The sequence below is a fragment of the Macrobrachium nipponense genome, chromosome 26, assembly GCF_015104395.2.
Source record: "Macrobrachium nipponense isolate FS-2020 chromosome 26, ASM1510439v2, whole genome shotgun sequence".
Classification (NCBI taxonomy): Eukaryota; Metazoa; Arthropoda; class Malacostraca; order Decapoda; family Palaemonidae; genus Macrobrachium; species Macrobrachium nipponense.
In genome coordinates, this window is record NC_087215.1 from 44,404,764 (window position 1) to 44,422,127 (window position 17,364).

At 36.1% G+C, this 17,364-nt stretch overlaps 1 protein-coding gene across 1 annotated transcript in view; it reads left to right on the plus strand.

The window, feature by feature from the left end:
- The first annotated feature begins 1,973 nt into the window (after positions 1-1,973).
- The window catches only part of LOC135200240 (uncharacterized), a 61,290-nt gene continuing 45,899 nt past the window's right edge, over positions 1,974-17,364 (plus strand). The window contains 1 exon segment of the mRNA XM_064228689.1: positions 1,974-2,393. Within this exon segment, the coding sequence (XP_064084759.1) occupies positions 2,334-2,393 (60 nt within the window). The 5' untranslated portion in view covers positions 1,974-2,333.

Sequence of the window (17,364 nt, forward strand, 5' to 3'; positions counted from 1 at the left end):
TTCCAATTTTCTTTGCATTTGACAGACTGTTAACAAAATATGAATGAAAGTGTACCGTACTACGATTATGACGTATAGTGTTTTACATTTTTAAATTACTTTATGGATTATTGTTTTATGTATCCAAATTAGTTTATGCAATAAAGTTTATTTGTGCTTCATTATTGGGAGATTATTATGACCTCTTGGTTTATTTAGAGTATATACTGGAAAATATACCCGCTGAAAATTAGAGGGGCAGTAGTTACAAGCTGTTCAGGTGTGTTTATAGGGCGCATATGAAGCTATATGTACGTTCATCGTTACGGCATTTCACCAGGGCAGACCTAAAGGCCAGATTGGAGGAAGCAAGGCTTGCTGTCATTAAACAGGTGGGGGAAGGAGCTGTCCAACGAAGTCAAGCTTTCGAGAACGAATACTGGCTTACTGACAACGTCCGGGATTGCATAGATCCAATCGTTGTCAACGTCGCCAGTGATGACGAGGACGGTCTGTTTTTAGACAGTGATGGGGAGTGAGCTGAAATATCCTTATGTGTGTGTATATATAGTCCTGTAATTAATAAGTTTTGATATATTTATCCACAAGTTTTTTATTTTGTATGTCTATGCTGTTTTCATAGTTACTGCAAAAATTTACTTCAAAACCTGTAAAATTTCTGTATATATTGTTCATACTTTATTGGATATATATAATAAAATAATGTATATAGTGATCTTACTTTTAAATAAACTATGATCTGTTTTTTTCCTTCCATATTTATATCTCCAATAATAATCTAAAGTTGCCACTACCACACTATTCTCATGGAAATAGATAAGAAAGGTACATGATAAATAAAAACATACAAATGGTTTTATGAAAAACAATCAGTAATAAATGGTAGTTCGTGTACATTTTAAAACGTAAAAAAACATATGGTAGTACACTATTCCATTCATAAGTATCAGACAGAGTAAGAAAGAAAGGAGTGGGCAGGGCTTCTTTCCTAACTCTTTGGCTAAGCCAACGACAGGTGTTCGTATATTTAAAACTAATACTGAGGAAATTGAAAATTTTCTAAGTAAAGTGCCTTAATTATTAATTCAGGGTACTTAATTATATTGCCATATATTAGCGGAAGGTGTAAAACATGTGCCAAATTTTCAGGAAGTTACAGTTGATATTTAAAAAGATATTTAAGAAAACCTGTGCATCGCAGGGCTTGAAATGGTCCGTAGTAATATATATTGTAGAGTTTCATCCATGGGGAAGGTCTGATCTAGTATTTCAAAACATCACCGTCGTAATCTGTATGAGATAATGAGCCCGAATATTTGTGGTTGCGTCACACGAGCTCATTTTCTGAGACTTTTCAACATGCAACGCCAAAGATTGTACTAATTAGACAACATTGGTGACAAATATAAAGTTGCACGTTTTCAGCAAAGCGGAGTTCCACGAACGCACAAACACTTCGTATAAGTTTCAGGCTTGACTGCAGCACCAACAAGGTGCTACAATGGTCCAGAAAAGGCGCTCGTGAGGAAGCAAGTCCTTTTGAAGCCCATTTCGTCAGCTGTACGCAGGCTCCATCATGCAGGCATTTGCAGGACACCCAACCAAGTCAGCAAAAGTAGATCATCCATCATTCGAGAGTGCTTTATCAGAAACTTCCCAACAGATGTCCAGCGAGGTGTCGTTTAGTTGGGCATTAATCTGTCCTAGAGGTAACTACGTCGTTTACTTAGTGCAGTTCTTGTAAACAAGGGAAAATAATGCAGTTTACAGTGAGTCAGTGCTTTTTTTTTAATTCCGTTTACAGGTAACACTTGACAAGTGTAAATATCACACGCACATACAATCTCGACCTATCTCCCCACAGGCATCCCACCAACACGCTAACGTCAGTGTGCGATAAGCTAAACAATGGTCTTCATTGCTTTACATTTAGAATTCTGCGGTCGTTACAGGGGGCGGTACTATCCATGTCACGGTTGATTCTTGCTCGTGCAAATCTGATAACCGGATACTTCGCATAATGAGGTTATCAAGATTTTAGTGGAACCTGCACTGCGTAGCTCGATCTGATACGGTGAACATTCAATGCAATAGTTCATGATGCTGTGAATACCGAGTTACTCTTCCAGAACTATTATTATTATTATTACATACGGTGTATTGTGCTCCCCGCACCGTTCTCGGTGTCAACAGCGGAATCAGTCTGAATGGTATTTCAAGTTCATTGTGCTACAAAGAATAGATAGATATGAGCATGCTATACGAGCTTCATCACTGACGAAGAAAGAAAACGACAATTCTGTCAAAAGGAACTAAAACTGAAGTGGCGAAAGATGGTCCTTCTAAGCGCCGAGCCCGTTATATTTTTATACGTCTGCTGCTACAGTACTATGGTAAGATTATTGCTGCTATACTCACAGTTACAGAATTGCATCAATACTACCACACGAAAATATAGTGAGCCTACTGTTGTCTTATCTTGCGCAAAGTCTAAAGAATATCAGGTCTATCCACGCGCACACGGGCGCCCGCGGCATATTCTCCAGGGGAGGCCAAATTATATTATATACATGTGTGTGTATATATATATATATAATATATATATATATATATATATATATATATATATATACCTATATCTATATATATATATATATATATATATATATAATAGATATATATATATATCAATTCAAGCTACAAATGTCCTTTAATATCTAAATTCACTTTACCTCCCAAATGATATATTTTCATATATGTACCGAAGGGGAATTTTTTTTTAATTGATAATAATTTCGTCCCCCCATGGGATCGAACCACCGTCCAAGTGGACGGGGACGAAATCAGGACAGTCAGTGACGCTATCCAATCAGCCAACAGAGACGCTATAAGTTCATATCGATTCTGACCTTACAAATCACCCTCGATCTGGATGCTTTCGTAATTAGAATCGACATGAAACCCCGTCTACCATGTTGGCCAATTCGAGCGTTTGACAGCACGTAGCCTTTTGTTATGAATAATTATCACATCGAACCGTGATCCATTTATATATCAATTCAAGCTACAAATGTCCTTTAATATCTAAATTCACTTTACCTCCCAAATGATATATTTTCATATATGTACCGAAGGGGAATTTTTTTTTAATTAATAAGGTCAGAATCGATATGAACTTATAGCGTCTCTGTTGGCTGATTGGATAGCGTCACTGACTGTCCTGATTTCGTCCCCGTCCACTTGGACGGTGGTTCGATCCCATGGGGGGACGAAATTATTATCAATTAAAAAAAAATTCCCCTTCGGTACATATATGAAAATATATCATTTGGGAGGTAAAGTGAATTTAGATATTAAAGGACATTTGTAGCTTGAATTGATATATAAATGGATCACGGTTCGATGTGATAATTATTCATATATATATATATATATATATATATATATATTATTATATTATATATATATATATACATAAATAAAACATATATATATAATATATAATTATTACTATATATATTACTACATACATACATACAATATACTATATTTATATATATATAGAATATATATTATAATATCTATATATATATATATATATATATATATATATATATATATATATTATATATATATATATATTATATAATATATTATATATTATATATATATATTCAATGGAATTGCGATGCCAATAATTTAAGTGAAGCAAGATGCAATAAAAGGAAATACATAAAGTTACATTAACCCTTTTCTCAATAGTTTCTTATAGTACTGTTCAATTTGAAATCAAACATCTCTTGAAAGAATAACGCAGTTTTATATATATATATATATATATATATATATATATATATATATATATATATATATATTATGCAGTATAAGGACACCTTTAATTTACTCGAACTGAAAGAATGTACGGTAAAACGGAAGGAAACAAATTGATGTAGTAATGTAATTTATTTTTTTAGAGTTAGTCACTGTTCATTTACAAAGGAACTGTAACCTCCTGTTGTCACAGGATTTCAGGGGGTGTCAAGTGGGCCCCCTTGCCCCTACGCCCATCCAAGCGCAGATCTATTTGGGGAGAGGCGCGGAGATGCTGGTTTAATCTTAAGAGGGTAAATTCTGTGACGTCAGACCGACCCAGCATTCTCTAGCCAGCCATACGAAACGCTCATTATCTTTTGCTTTTACTCCAAAATTGATTTGTTATTTCTCTGATCACATTTTCTTCCACATACAGTTTCTTCAAGCCCCAATAAATCCTTCTGTAGAAAAAACAAATGACACTCGCCTTCTTCTCCTGAAAATGTCAGTATTTCAAGCTTTCTGCCCATTGCACCGCACTGATCTGTTACAGCCTTTAGACGCTGCTTGATTTGCCCCTTTCAAATCCTACTCTGATTCAGCACTGCAACAGCACGTGCAAACCATAAAAAAATTAGGAACAAAAAGGCTTTGTGAATATGCTGTGCAATGTCTGGAAGCAGGGGTTTTCGACTAACAATGTAAAAGCAGGTTTTCGTGCTACTTGAATGTATCGTTTGAATTCAGGAAAGTACGATAAAGATCTCCTTTGTCCAGTAAAATTTAAAACTTTCACAACATGGCTGGACAGAGGGCACCCAAAGGATGACGAAAATATCTTGTAATATTGGATGCTGTCACTGATAAGGAGGCACAGCAACGACTCACAACTGATGCCATCAGCAGCAAATCAGCAGAATGTTTCACAGATATCTACCAGACAAGAAGTGACTCCCTCACAAATACCGGTAGCAGATGTACATGAGTGTCTTTCTGATACATCAACCATAGCTCAAGAAGGATCGCCAATCTGCAGTCACTGGCTGGAAGTTCAAGACCCCACTGATAAAGACGAACTTCTTGAAGATATTAAGAAGGATATTCTGCAGCGGGGAGCAAATTAAAAGGAAACACCACTGGAAGAGTTTTCGAATTCCAGAGGCCGCAGCGGAACACATCCTTTCACAACAAGAAAAATCAACGTGCACAGCCATGCAGTAAGGAGCTTACAAATCAACAGGTTCTGAAAGGAAGAATGACTGATATGAAGTCAAGCGAGAGAAAGAAGAAAAGGAATCCTGAACCACTTTCCGACACCACAACAACAAATAAAGAAATAAACTTGGAAAGTGATTCTGCTGATGACGTAAGTTTCAGTTTAGATAAAGATGAAAGTGACATGGAATGTGAACATCGAGAGGTACTACCAGTTCCAAAGGAAACAGGCATCCCTGCAATATCAGAAGATTCATTTGGCAAGTACTATGCAGTATGCTACAATGAATCACGCCTGATCTATTTTTTGAGAAAAATAATATAAACCTTCGCAAACGATGAAGGTGGCCCAGTAACAAAAGCTGATGTTGATTTCCTACAAAAGACGAGTATCTCTAACAATCCCAAGTAATGGACCTGGATTGAGCGGAACAAGGACAAAAAGGACACTGATATCGTCGATACAAAGTACATTTTCTATGGGCCAGAAGAACTTGTAGGCTTTTAAGAGTTCCAGATGATACGCTCGTCTAAAAAAGATAGAACATGATTTATTAAAGGAATTACAGCATGAGTATGCATGATTTACAATTCATATCAGTAAATTTTTTTTACTGATGGAAATTGTAATGAAAATATTTTTCTAGAATTGCTACACTTTTCTGTTATGTTTTGATATGGTTTAACATTTGTTCATGTTAAACTTCCCATTTTGTATGGAAAAACGCTTTTAGTTTCTTATCACAGATAAGTTCTTGCCTCAATGGATTATTTTTTACCCCCATTTCAAGATAAAAAGTAATCACCGCAAAAAAAGATAAAAAATCATTAAATGCCATAAGCTCAATGCCTTTTCATGTTTTACTTAACATTAAATATTAAAAAAGATGGAAAGGTTTAAGTGGAAATACAAAATCAAATAGATGACAAAAGGAAATTTTTTTTTTTTTTTACTTTTTTTGCCCCACTTTACTATATAGAAAAATACACATCTTGCACTAATTTCCACTGTTGTATACAACCAAATTCTGGCAATAAATCGCGGGTCTAAGACGGATCCTATAAACGACGTATATGCAATTTTTCACAAAGATATCCTTAAAGATAACAATGTATTTACATATATTACCTAGACATTATAACTGAATGAATTGAGAATAAACAATAATTGTTTAACGAGAAATACAAATCATTCGAACCACACATGAGCTTGAACTTGAAACTTCATTTGCAGCCTCCTCACTTCATGCAGTATTTTTTTGGGAGAAGTGATTCCCCTGTTCAGTAGAATTACTATTCCAACGAACGTTCGTCAATGAACGACATATGTTACTGAACCTAGAGGTCATTCAATCAGTATCTGAAATTTGACGTTTCTACAGCTAATTTTTGACGGTTCCTTGTCCAGCTCTAGTCCTACTTCACCATGTTATATAACACTTAAATTAAATATATTTTTCCGTTGTTTCCAGTTGTTCATAAATTTCATTGGAGGGCTTCATTCATTTTTATCACCTCTGTTTGTTTATACCTGCCCATGAGTTCTGTTCTCATGGCACTATGACCTATGATATGGGTATATGGGAAATATCTGGGCAATAAATCCACCGAAGTATCCAAAAGAATCTAGACCTTTCTCTCTCTCTCTCTCTCTCTCTCTCTCTCTCTCTCTCTCTCTCTCTCTCTCTCTCTCTCCATTGCTCCCTCAAGTTGTTCGTCGTCATTCTCTCGCAAACTTTTTCAGTGGAGCTATTCTCCTTTTCTTCTGCACCGAAATGCTCAGGGAAACTCAACATTATGGCAGAATGACTCAGTTCACGCTGTAGTGACTCATCGTCATTACTATGGGAGGAGTTTGCACATCAAGCAAATAATGGAGTATCCCAGGTGTTATCACCTTTGCAATTGTTGCCTACGCTATGTTTTGATCCCACGAGAGAGCTGTCTTTCCCTGAAAGATGACACCTAATTCTTCGCTTCACTGCAATAATGTCGTTGGGTGCAGTCGTAGGCAAGCAAAGCAATGCTCAAGTCTGTCTCGATTTAGTTTATATATCATTACATATGATATATCGAATTCATCTTTTACAGTTTGAAACGGGTAAAGATCTTTGCTTCCCAGAACCTTCATTGATTTTGCCAATGCTTCCATGGGCTTAGAAATTTCGTCTTGGTTTGAGATGTTCAACCACATTCCTGGATATTTTTTGTCATATGGCACTCGTTTCCATGTGTTTTGGACAGTTGTGAAAGTTAATCCTTTCGTTTCATCTTTGTTGTAGGACCACCCGCGTGTGTATATATATATATATATATATATATATATATATATATATATATATATATATATATATATATAACGAGGTCAAATGACACTCGTTTAAGAAATGAAAACAAAATATCTAACTGGTAACATAGCCTACCTTTTTTCTGTTGAATGTCATCTCTGGAGTTGACTGAAAATCAGTTTCAAACTAGGCTAATGTAAACTCTTGTGGCTACAATAATACATTTTTTATTTCCAAAAAATAGCTAACATGAAAATGGAATAAAATTAATCAAATCTGACTCTGAAAGAAACGTTAAAGTATCATATTCCTCTCAAAATCATATTTAAGTAAGTACCCCCTTTTCCCCTAAGTGTCCAAACATTCATAGTTTATTAATAGCCAATACTAATCTAGAGAAAACCCATAAGCTGACTTCGATTCCATCTGAAATAAAGAGACCATAATTATGAAACCATAAAACATTAAAGTTCGTCAATAAAGAATGTGTGCCGCACCTCACTTTCCTTTCTCTAGAACTCAAGTTGTTGTCACTTCAAATGTTAACTTTTTCAAAGTTTCTCCTCTATGGTGCCATGTCCGACGGATTTGCAACACCTCTTTTAGCGCCTCTTCTGTGGCGTGTTCCACACTTTATCAGTCAAATTCAGTGAGTCCCCCTTTGCAACTTTTCCCTCAGATTATGTCATTTTCTGTTCATTACAAACACACACACTCACCGATTGGTCCCATGTAAGTGTACCACGAACACCTTTGTCAAATAATTGTAGATCCTGGCTGAGCGTGTGAACCATCTTGAAATGACTCTGCATGCGCTATTATTAAGCGTCTGTGACCCCTGTAGGTGTATCCTAACACCCCCGTTGCTGAACTGTAGATGGATTCAGCGTCCTCCGATAAAAGAATCGTAACCGCCACCTCGTTGCCAACTTGAAATATCTCGTGACTCCCATGCAAGTGCGTCTTTCACCCGCCTCGTAGAAGTATCGTAGACTCTTGATTTGTGCCAGAATGTATCTAGAGACAATCCATCGACGATATCTCGTCCATACAAAGGCGACCCGTAACATCGTTGCCCGTGTGAAGATCCAACCTCTGGCATTGTAGATATTAAGTTGTTTTCATTGTCACCCTCGCGTAAAGTTGGGAATGCTCTAAAGTTATCGTGTGTCCGTGTTTCGTCATTAATAGGTTCTAACTGACTTTTTGACAAATCTACATGATCTTAGAAGAAATAATGTCTTGCTATAATACACGAATATGTCATAAACTAATATACCCAATCTCATAGTCAATTATTAAGGACTAAAATTCTTCACTAAAATAAAATATGATCTTTATTTACTGACCCTTATTAAACTTATTAGGAGAATTATTATCACTAACTGGCCACTCATTATTAATCCCATATCTGACAAATATACTATCAAAAACCCCATAATGTCTATACAGCAAAATCCCTGTAATGTTTACAGCTAACCTCCATCAAACATAATGTTGAATATCCCTGCTATCTTACGTATCCCAAGATAAATTCTACCTTCTCTCTATAATAAAAATCCTATGTAAACTTACCATAAAAAAGAAACCGCTTAATCCCAATTACAAGTTTCCATTGTAGGAAAAAAAAAGAATAATAATAATAATTTAACTTTTCCCTTTACAAAATGTATAAGGAGAAAAAAAATATAATTCAGCGCTTTTCCTTATAAAACGTAGTATGTATCGTCACGCAAATTGCTGCCTCAAGATATCAGTATCGACCCGAATTGACCCCTTAAATTCTTCCCCATGGAATGTCATCATCGACATTCCTGAAAACAGTGCAAACCTCTGAGTAATCAACTCTAAAAGAAAATACCAACAATCGGTCTCATCACAGCATTGTCAGCATTAAGTCACCTGTGTATACAACATGTGCTCAAATCGCACTTTGGACTTGTCTATTCAGACTCGTAAACTCAGAAATCATCATTCCTTCAAATGGCCCAAAAAATCATTTATCAAATCCTCGATGGGAATCCTCAATAAAATTTTACTGGTACTATAGAACCACATTCCTCAAAAATTATCCAAAGGACATCCTCGTTGTCACCTCAAAAGCACCCAAAAAATTGTCCTCGAAAACGTCTATTAAAAAAACCACCAATTATAAAATATCCCCCACAGGCTAAATCCTAAGCCATTTGACCACCGATATACCTCAAAGTAACTCATTTATGATACTGCCACATATATATAGAACCCCAATAATTACCTAGTCGGGATATGAACCACAGAAAACTACAATTCAAGAATTATGCATAACAATTACATACCGCCAAATATAACCACTGGTGAATATAACCTCATAAAATACAACACCTTTGTAGGGGCCCAATAAAACCACAATGCACTAGCGCCACCCCCCAAGAGCAATAACATCAAAAAGAACCACATTCACCACCTCTTTTGGCTCGTAAAACCACAGATCACCACCAAAAATCATAGCCACAAAAAAAATTCACCACCAAAATAGCCACAAAAACTCAGCCCCAATAAACCAATACCACAAGGAATCACCAAATCACCACCACGGACCTCTTATAATATTCCTCAACTTAGCAGTAATTTCTCATATTTTCCACCCCGTTTTTCATCATGAAATAATTACTTCTGGTTTTTACGCCAAATCGGCGCAGTTGCGCATAATATGAAAAATAGTAGAAGAATGAAAGGGAAAAACCGTTACATTAAAGTGATTAATCACATTTCATCATCAGTTTCCAAAATCTGAAAAGAAAATGCAACTGCGCGAAGTTATCTTATTAGCTACTAATACCAACTCTTTTCAATTTAGATATGTGAGTTAATTTCGACTGATAGTCGGGGAGCCAGTCACCAAAATTGAGATTTACCCTACACGGTGAGCCCCTTATGAGTTTATGCATTTTAACGATAGATTAGTGTGTTTCACACCTTAATCGGGACGGCTCTTGAAAATCTGACCTTTCGAACATCTCGATATTGCCATAAATAGAGCCATGTATAAATCTATCTCAGTTGCACTGGGTACTCTGATTATCTGCTATGCCATATGCTTGTTTGTTCAAGTAGCTACTTATTATTTTGGTAAGATAACCATAAGGCAATGTTTTTTGTGACAGTATATAGGAAAATAAAATATATTTACATTTAAACTGATTTTATCATATGCAAAACAACATTTCCTCCCAATTTACCAAAAAAGTTATATGTTACTCCTCAAAGATTTACCTGTAATCCACAAAGTTTAATAGGTAAATTATAGACCGTTTTTCAAAATTTGCACAATTTGTCAAGGATTATATACATATAAAGAAGTATTATTCCATATGAATAATAACAGTATTATTTGGTCAAAACTGAATGCTACCTCACAATCCGTAATTTCCATATTCACTAAACAAAATCAAGTAACACACCAATTATCGGTCAAGTCAACTTGATATGATGTATAATGTTATACATTTGCGTCGTGGCACATAATAACAAGAAACAAATAAAAAGATAAGATGCATATATATACGTATTATATATATATATATATATATAGAGATATATATATATATATATATATATATATATATATATATATATATATACACTAGTTTGCAAGACGACAAATAATACATCAATTATTAAATATCTGTGGTTGGAGAAACTGAGCATCATCATCATCTGTTATGTCCATCTGCTTACGCACACACATGCTAATGTCCCCACGGCATGAACAAACTACATCACATTCCATTTGCTTAAGACTGCAAGGGAAGTTTATCAAGCACATATGTTTGCAGTTGCAGAATAATGTGCTTTGCATTGATGATGGTAGTGAATCTTTTGTCATCAATACAGGATGTATATTGCACCACTCGGTAGCATCATCCAGCCAAAATCGAGTGGTGATGGAAGAGATGGGTGAGTCTGCATGGCTTTTACCCAAACACATGTTTGGAAGATGGTCCTTAAAACATGCGAGAGGCATCATCTGTAGGTGGTAATAATTTTATGTTCTTCCTAGCATAAAAGTGATGTCTAAGTGCTCTGAGATTGCTAAATTCCTGTGGATGGTAGGAAGCAATAGTGGCTGACTTTGTCACTTTAATTATTTGGTCAATTAAAAAAGTACTGATATTATCGTTTCCCAACTGGGAGCAGATTCTTGCTAAATCAGCTTTATGAATACATGTCGCAGCATATAAATTTTTACTCAAGTAAATCATCAGTGATTTATTCTTTTGCCACATTGCCATCAGCTATGGAGACCAGATGCTTTTTGCCATACACAAATGGGCTAATAATCTGGCCACTCTCAATATCTGGTATAATGTGATCAAATGAGTTACATTTTCTTTTCTTTGTTGTACTGCTGCCTTCATAATGACACTCATCTTCGGTATGCAGACAGATGTGCCAAATTGAAGATGATATTGCAGCAGGAAATGGTAAAGTCTTAACCACCTGGTCTGTGCATTCTTGTTCATTGTTATTCCCTTTAATCGAGCTTGACCAGACCTAATTTTTGCATCACAGTTCTGCGAACATTCCAGATTGCATTAAATTCTCCAGAAGATCGCTTCACAGTAAAGTATCCACGTTAAAAGGCCTCATAAATTTCAGGAGCCTCAGTTTGAAGATTGCTCATTTCATGTAGATAACGTATGTGGTATGATCAGCAGCTGCTATATACTCAACCATTCCTGCAGTTGCAGATAAGTGGTCCTCTCTGCATGAATGTATGACAGTAGGATCTCTATCATATGTAAGTAGTTACACCAAAACTGGTAGGTCTTGCTGTACTTTTTGCAAGATTCAAACTGGTCTATAAAATGGTAGAAGGTTTTGAAGTTTGTGCACTGTTTGCATTATGAGAGTACCCTCTTTTAGTTCCCTGCCTAGTGAGGATATTAATTCAGTTATTTCTGCCATTACATCCATACTGATTCCTTCTTCAATAACCCAATGTTCAAATGCATCAAACCTAAGGGCTCCCAGCACCTCATACACAAGCATCTGGGCGTTAATCGCTTGATAGCAACCTTTACCCAGAGAGGACTTTTTCTGCTGTGCCATCTTTTAGTACATTGGTGAAGACAAACAGTTCTTTCAAACCTGAACCATATATAAGCTTTCCAATTGCTCCAAGATAGTTTGTTAAGAAATGAAGCCCCTAGCCTAAGAATCAGGTTTTCATTCATCTGGTGCATTTTTGCAGTGTGTAAATAATCTCATAAATGGATTCCTCTTGGGTAATAACAGTATGTCATCCCCAACTGTTAGCTGGTTTTCATGCATATTTTCACTGCTTCTGCTACAACTGCTGGGTGAGTTGGTAAATTGGGTATGAAGGGGCAGTACCCAATCGTTGTAACTGGAATGTGTTTGTGATTCAGCATAGCATGAAACACTTTCCATGCGGGGCAATCAACTTCTACTCAAGAAGTTTACTAGGACAAAGTCAGAGTAACTGATTGCGAGCCCTGCAAGAATTCCAGTATCATGCTGTTGGCCTTTTCTGGGAACAGTTCATGCTTCAACTTCTTTACAGAATGGACTGTGTTTATTGACAGTATAGAATTGTCATAATACTATCTATTTGTGGTACGCTTGTGTCTTATATCCACAGGTACCTTGCTAAATACATGGCCTTCCAGCAACCCTGGTTGGTACATAACCATGCCTGTCACATGTGTACTAGAGCCAACAAGTGCACATTCAGAGAAATCTGAATTGTCTATTGCAAAGTGAGTGAACTTACCTGAAAGTATATTTGCAGGAATAAATATATTTTCATCATTTGTTTGTTCATTAACTTCAGCCTCTACAGTTCCTAAGAGCCTTTGGAGCTCAATGTAACTAATATCCTAACCGACTAAGCATAGTTATGATATTTTTGCTCCTAGTTTAATGATAAACATATACAGCTAAACCAACATGCTTGGGTGTATGCAAACCAGTTACGGCAGACACAATGTCTTGTGAGATGTTTAAAACACTTTCATGAATATCTTGAGGATTAACAAGAAGTTCATTTTTACCTACATTGTCTGGAATTGCAACCTACATTATCTGGAAGTGTAACTAAATTGTAAAGACTGGGTGGAGTTATGGCCAATGATTGGTCATATGAGACTTCATAGGAATCTAATCTACTCTTTTTGTACTGTTTTCATATCCCTTACATCTGATTTAATTTTTAGTTATGAGAGAAAATGGTATTATTTAAAGGCATACTATACTATTTATAATGCTTTGTGTTTTTGAGGTTGGGCCAAGTTTTATGCAAATATCAAACTTTACCGATAGTTTAGAGTAAATATGTGTTTTTTATATATAATTTTCATTTAATTTAGCAAATTTAGGTAAATTTTCCTTATCTTAGCTATGATATTCTATGAATTGCAGCTTGATTATTTAGCCAAGTTGTAAGAATTTTTTCGGTAAATTTTCCAAAAATCATCAATTGTTTCATTTAAAAAATGATTCAAAGGCCTATAAGTGTAATGTTCTGGTATATCATTTCCATCTTTATTGTGTGAAGGTCGTTTTACCAGAATGTTACGTGAATATATAAACAAACAATCATATGGCATAACATTTAATGAAAGTGGCTAACGCGAATAAGATAGATTAATCTAGAGAGCTATTTATGGCAATATTTAGGAGCTCGAAAGGCCAGATTTTTAAGAGCCGTCCTGTTTATGGTGTGCTATATATTAATCTATCTTATGAATGCATCAAAACGTAAGGGGCTTATTTTAACAGATAGAGGCATTTGGCTCTTAGACTACGACCTGTCTTTTCATCTAAGACTACAAATCTGTTTCCTGTCTTTTCCTCAATAATTCTAAAAGGACCTTCAAATTTCGGACCCAATTTGTAATTTAGTTCATTTCTCACATTGATTTTTAAAAATACATTGTCTCCAACAGCAATTTTAACATCTAATGATTTCTTGTTACTTCTTTCCACCATTTCTCGGGTCGTAGCCTCGAGATTACGGCTGAGACAAGCATGTCTCTCCTTTGCTGTGGAAATTAATGCTTTGATTGTATCTTCTCCATGATGAGGTATAGTTAACAGATCAAATGTGCCTCGTGCTTGACAACCAAACAATGCTTTAAATGGAGACATTTTAATGGAATCACTAACCATAGTGTTGATGTTATGTCTAACATCTATATATCTGTCCTAGTTTTTATCATTTCCTCCTACAGTCTTCCTGAGAGCTTTGAGCACTTTCTTGTTTGCTTGTTTACATAACCCATTAGCTTTAGGTCTGTATGGAATAATTGTTACTTTCTGTATCCCCATAACTTCTGCCAAACATTCTAAAGTCTTGTTTACGAATTCTCTGCCATTGTCGGTCAATAAAACCTCGGGTGAGCCATATCTGCAAATGATACCATTGAAAAATGCTATAGCTGCTTCTTTGGCTGTTTTATGCTAAAGTGGAAAAATTTCAACTATCCTCGTTATTTCATCTATTATTACCAACAGGTACTTATTCGCATATCTAGATTCACAAAAATTTCCTACGATATCCATATGTATTCTCTGAAAAGGTCTACTTGGTATCGGATATGACCCTAATTTTCAGGAAGTTATCCTTGCAGGTTTGAAAGCATTGCATACTGTACAGTTTTTCACAAAATTTTCCACATCTTTTTTCTATCCCCAAGTGTGGACTACCAAACCTGCAATGTACTATATCCAAAGCCACAGGAATTAGGACTTTCGGAATTACAATCTGTGTCGTGTCTCCTTTACTTTCACTAGTCCTTAATTCATATTTAATTATCCTGACCAACAGATTACCTTCTAATTCTAAACCTGAAAAAGCTAACTTATAACCTTTCCTGACTGATTCCCCTCTGAGAAACACTTTTGTGTCTGCCAAAATTTCATCTTCATCCTGCCTTTGCTCTATGAGACTTATATCCCATTGTATAGAATCACTAGTAACTAGCGTAACTTGAGATCCTTCCGTTTCATAAAAATTTCTACTAAGGGCGTCTGCAACTACATTTAATTTGCCTTCTATATATTTGAGCTTTACATCGAAGTCCTTGATAGTTAAGAACCATCGAGCTCTTTTGGGGGACAAATCGGGTTTATCAAAAAGATCCAATAATGGCTTGTGGTCTGTAAGGACTTCTACTTTATTCCCCATCAGTAGCATTTTAAAATGAACCAAACTTGATACTATTGCAAAGGCTTCTTTATCTACAGTAGCCATTAATCTTTCATTGCTGCCCTTTGTCCTAAATTTCCTGCTATAAAACGCGATGGGGTTGAACCTTCCATCGAATTTTTGCCTAAGGCAAGCACCTAGACCCTCCTGACTGGCATCAGTCACTAATGTGAATGGTTTGCTGAAATCTGGAAATTTCAGAACTGGGAGATTCATTAACACGTCCTTAAGTTTTTGAAAATCACTTTTTGTGGTTCTCCCCAATGAAATTGAATGTCTTTCCGCAATACAACTGTTAGAGGAGCTGCTATTTTAGAAAATCCTTTCACAAACCTACAAAAAAATCCTGCCATCCCTAGGAATGACTTAATTTCTTTCTTTGATTTAGGGGTACGAAAATCTGCTATTGCTTTGACTTTATTGTCGTTTACTCTAACCCCTTCCTTGAATATGACATGACCTAAATATGTGATTTGCTTTTTCAAGAAGGACCACTTAGCTAGCTTAATTTTCAATCCTGCTACCCTTAGTCTCCTAAGTACTTCCTTATGCACTTCTAGGTGTTGTACGATCGAGTCTGTTGCAATTAATATATCATCCATGTACACAAAAACATTTTTAACCAATAACCCGTGCAAAACTGTGTTTACCAACCTGGTAAAGGTCATTGGACTACTAGATAAACCTAACGGCATCCGCGTAAATTTATAGTGTCCCTTGGGCACTGAAAAGGCAGTATATTCCATACTATTTTCGCTAAGAGGTACCTGCAAAAAATCCTGCGCTAAATCAATTGAGCTATAAACATTATGTCCCCGATTTCCACAAAAAGATCTGGTATGCATGCGACTGGGTAACGGGCAGGAATTGTTTTTTCATTCAAACGTCTAAAATCGACACATACTCGGACAGAGCCGTCCTTCTTAGGCACTGCTAACAGAGGAAAGTTGTATGGAGATGCACTAGGTCTAATGATTCCTTCCTCTTCCCATTTGCTGACCTCTTTTTCTACCTGTTCTCTGATTTTGAAAGATATGTGGTATGCAGGAATAAAATTAGGTTTTGTACCTTTCTATAAGTTTACCTTATGTTCTAACACATTAGTCAATCCCAGTTTATCCCCTCGTAAAGCTACCATGCCCCCAAATTCTGCCAAGAGCTCACTTACCGCATCTATATGCTCTTTATAATCTGCATTAGCTAAATGTTCTCTAAATGTTTTCTTTCTTGATTGCATTTCTGCCCCTGAAAACTCAGTTTTTCCCTCTACAATAACATGTGTATTCTTCTTGTATTTCCTAACTGTATCATTACAGTTCAGTAATTCTACCCATGTAACACCAGTGTTTGATACACTGTTCACTGATGCAGTGCTTATAACCCCCTCTTAGTTTGTCGCTGCCCTCAATTATGCATGCTTCCGTGGGCTTTTTCACTTCCCTCAGTTTGACTCTTACCAAAGTCTTTGAACCTGGCATTAAAATAACATCCTCTGATAAAACACATTTATATTTGTGGTTAGTACCTCCCTGTTCCACGATCCCATAAATATCACCGCTCGTGGTTCTCAATGCGTCCATCAAGACCCCATTGTTAGTATCAGTTATAATATCAGTATCATCCATAACGCCATTGTTAAACCCACCAAAATTGTTTGTTACCACTGTGGCCCTCAATATACTGTTCAACATCACCACAGTTATTCCCCGTATCATCAGTGTGGGTTTTGGTATCACCACTCCCCATATCCCTGGTATCATTACCATTAGCACTGCCAAAAGTGCCCCCATTTTCAGTATTCCCCATATCCTCAGTTTCACTTGCGTCCTCATA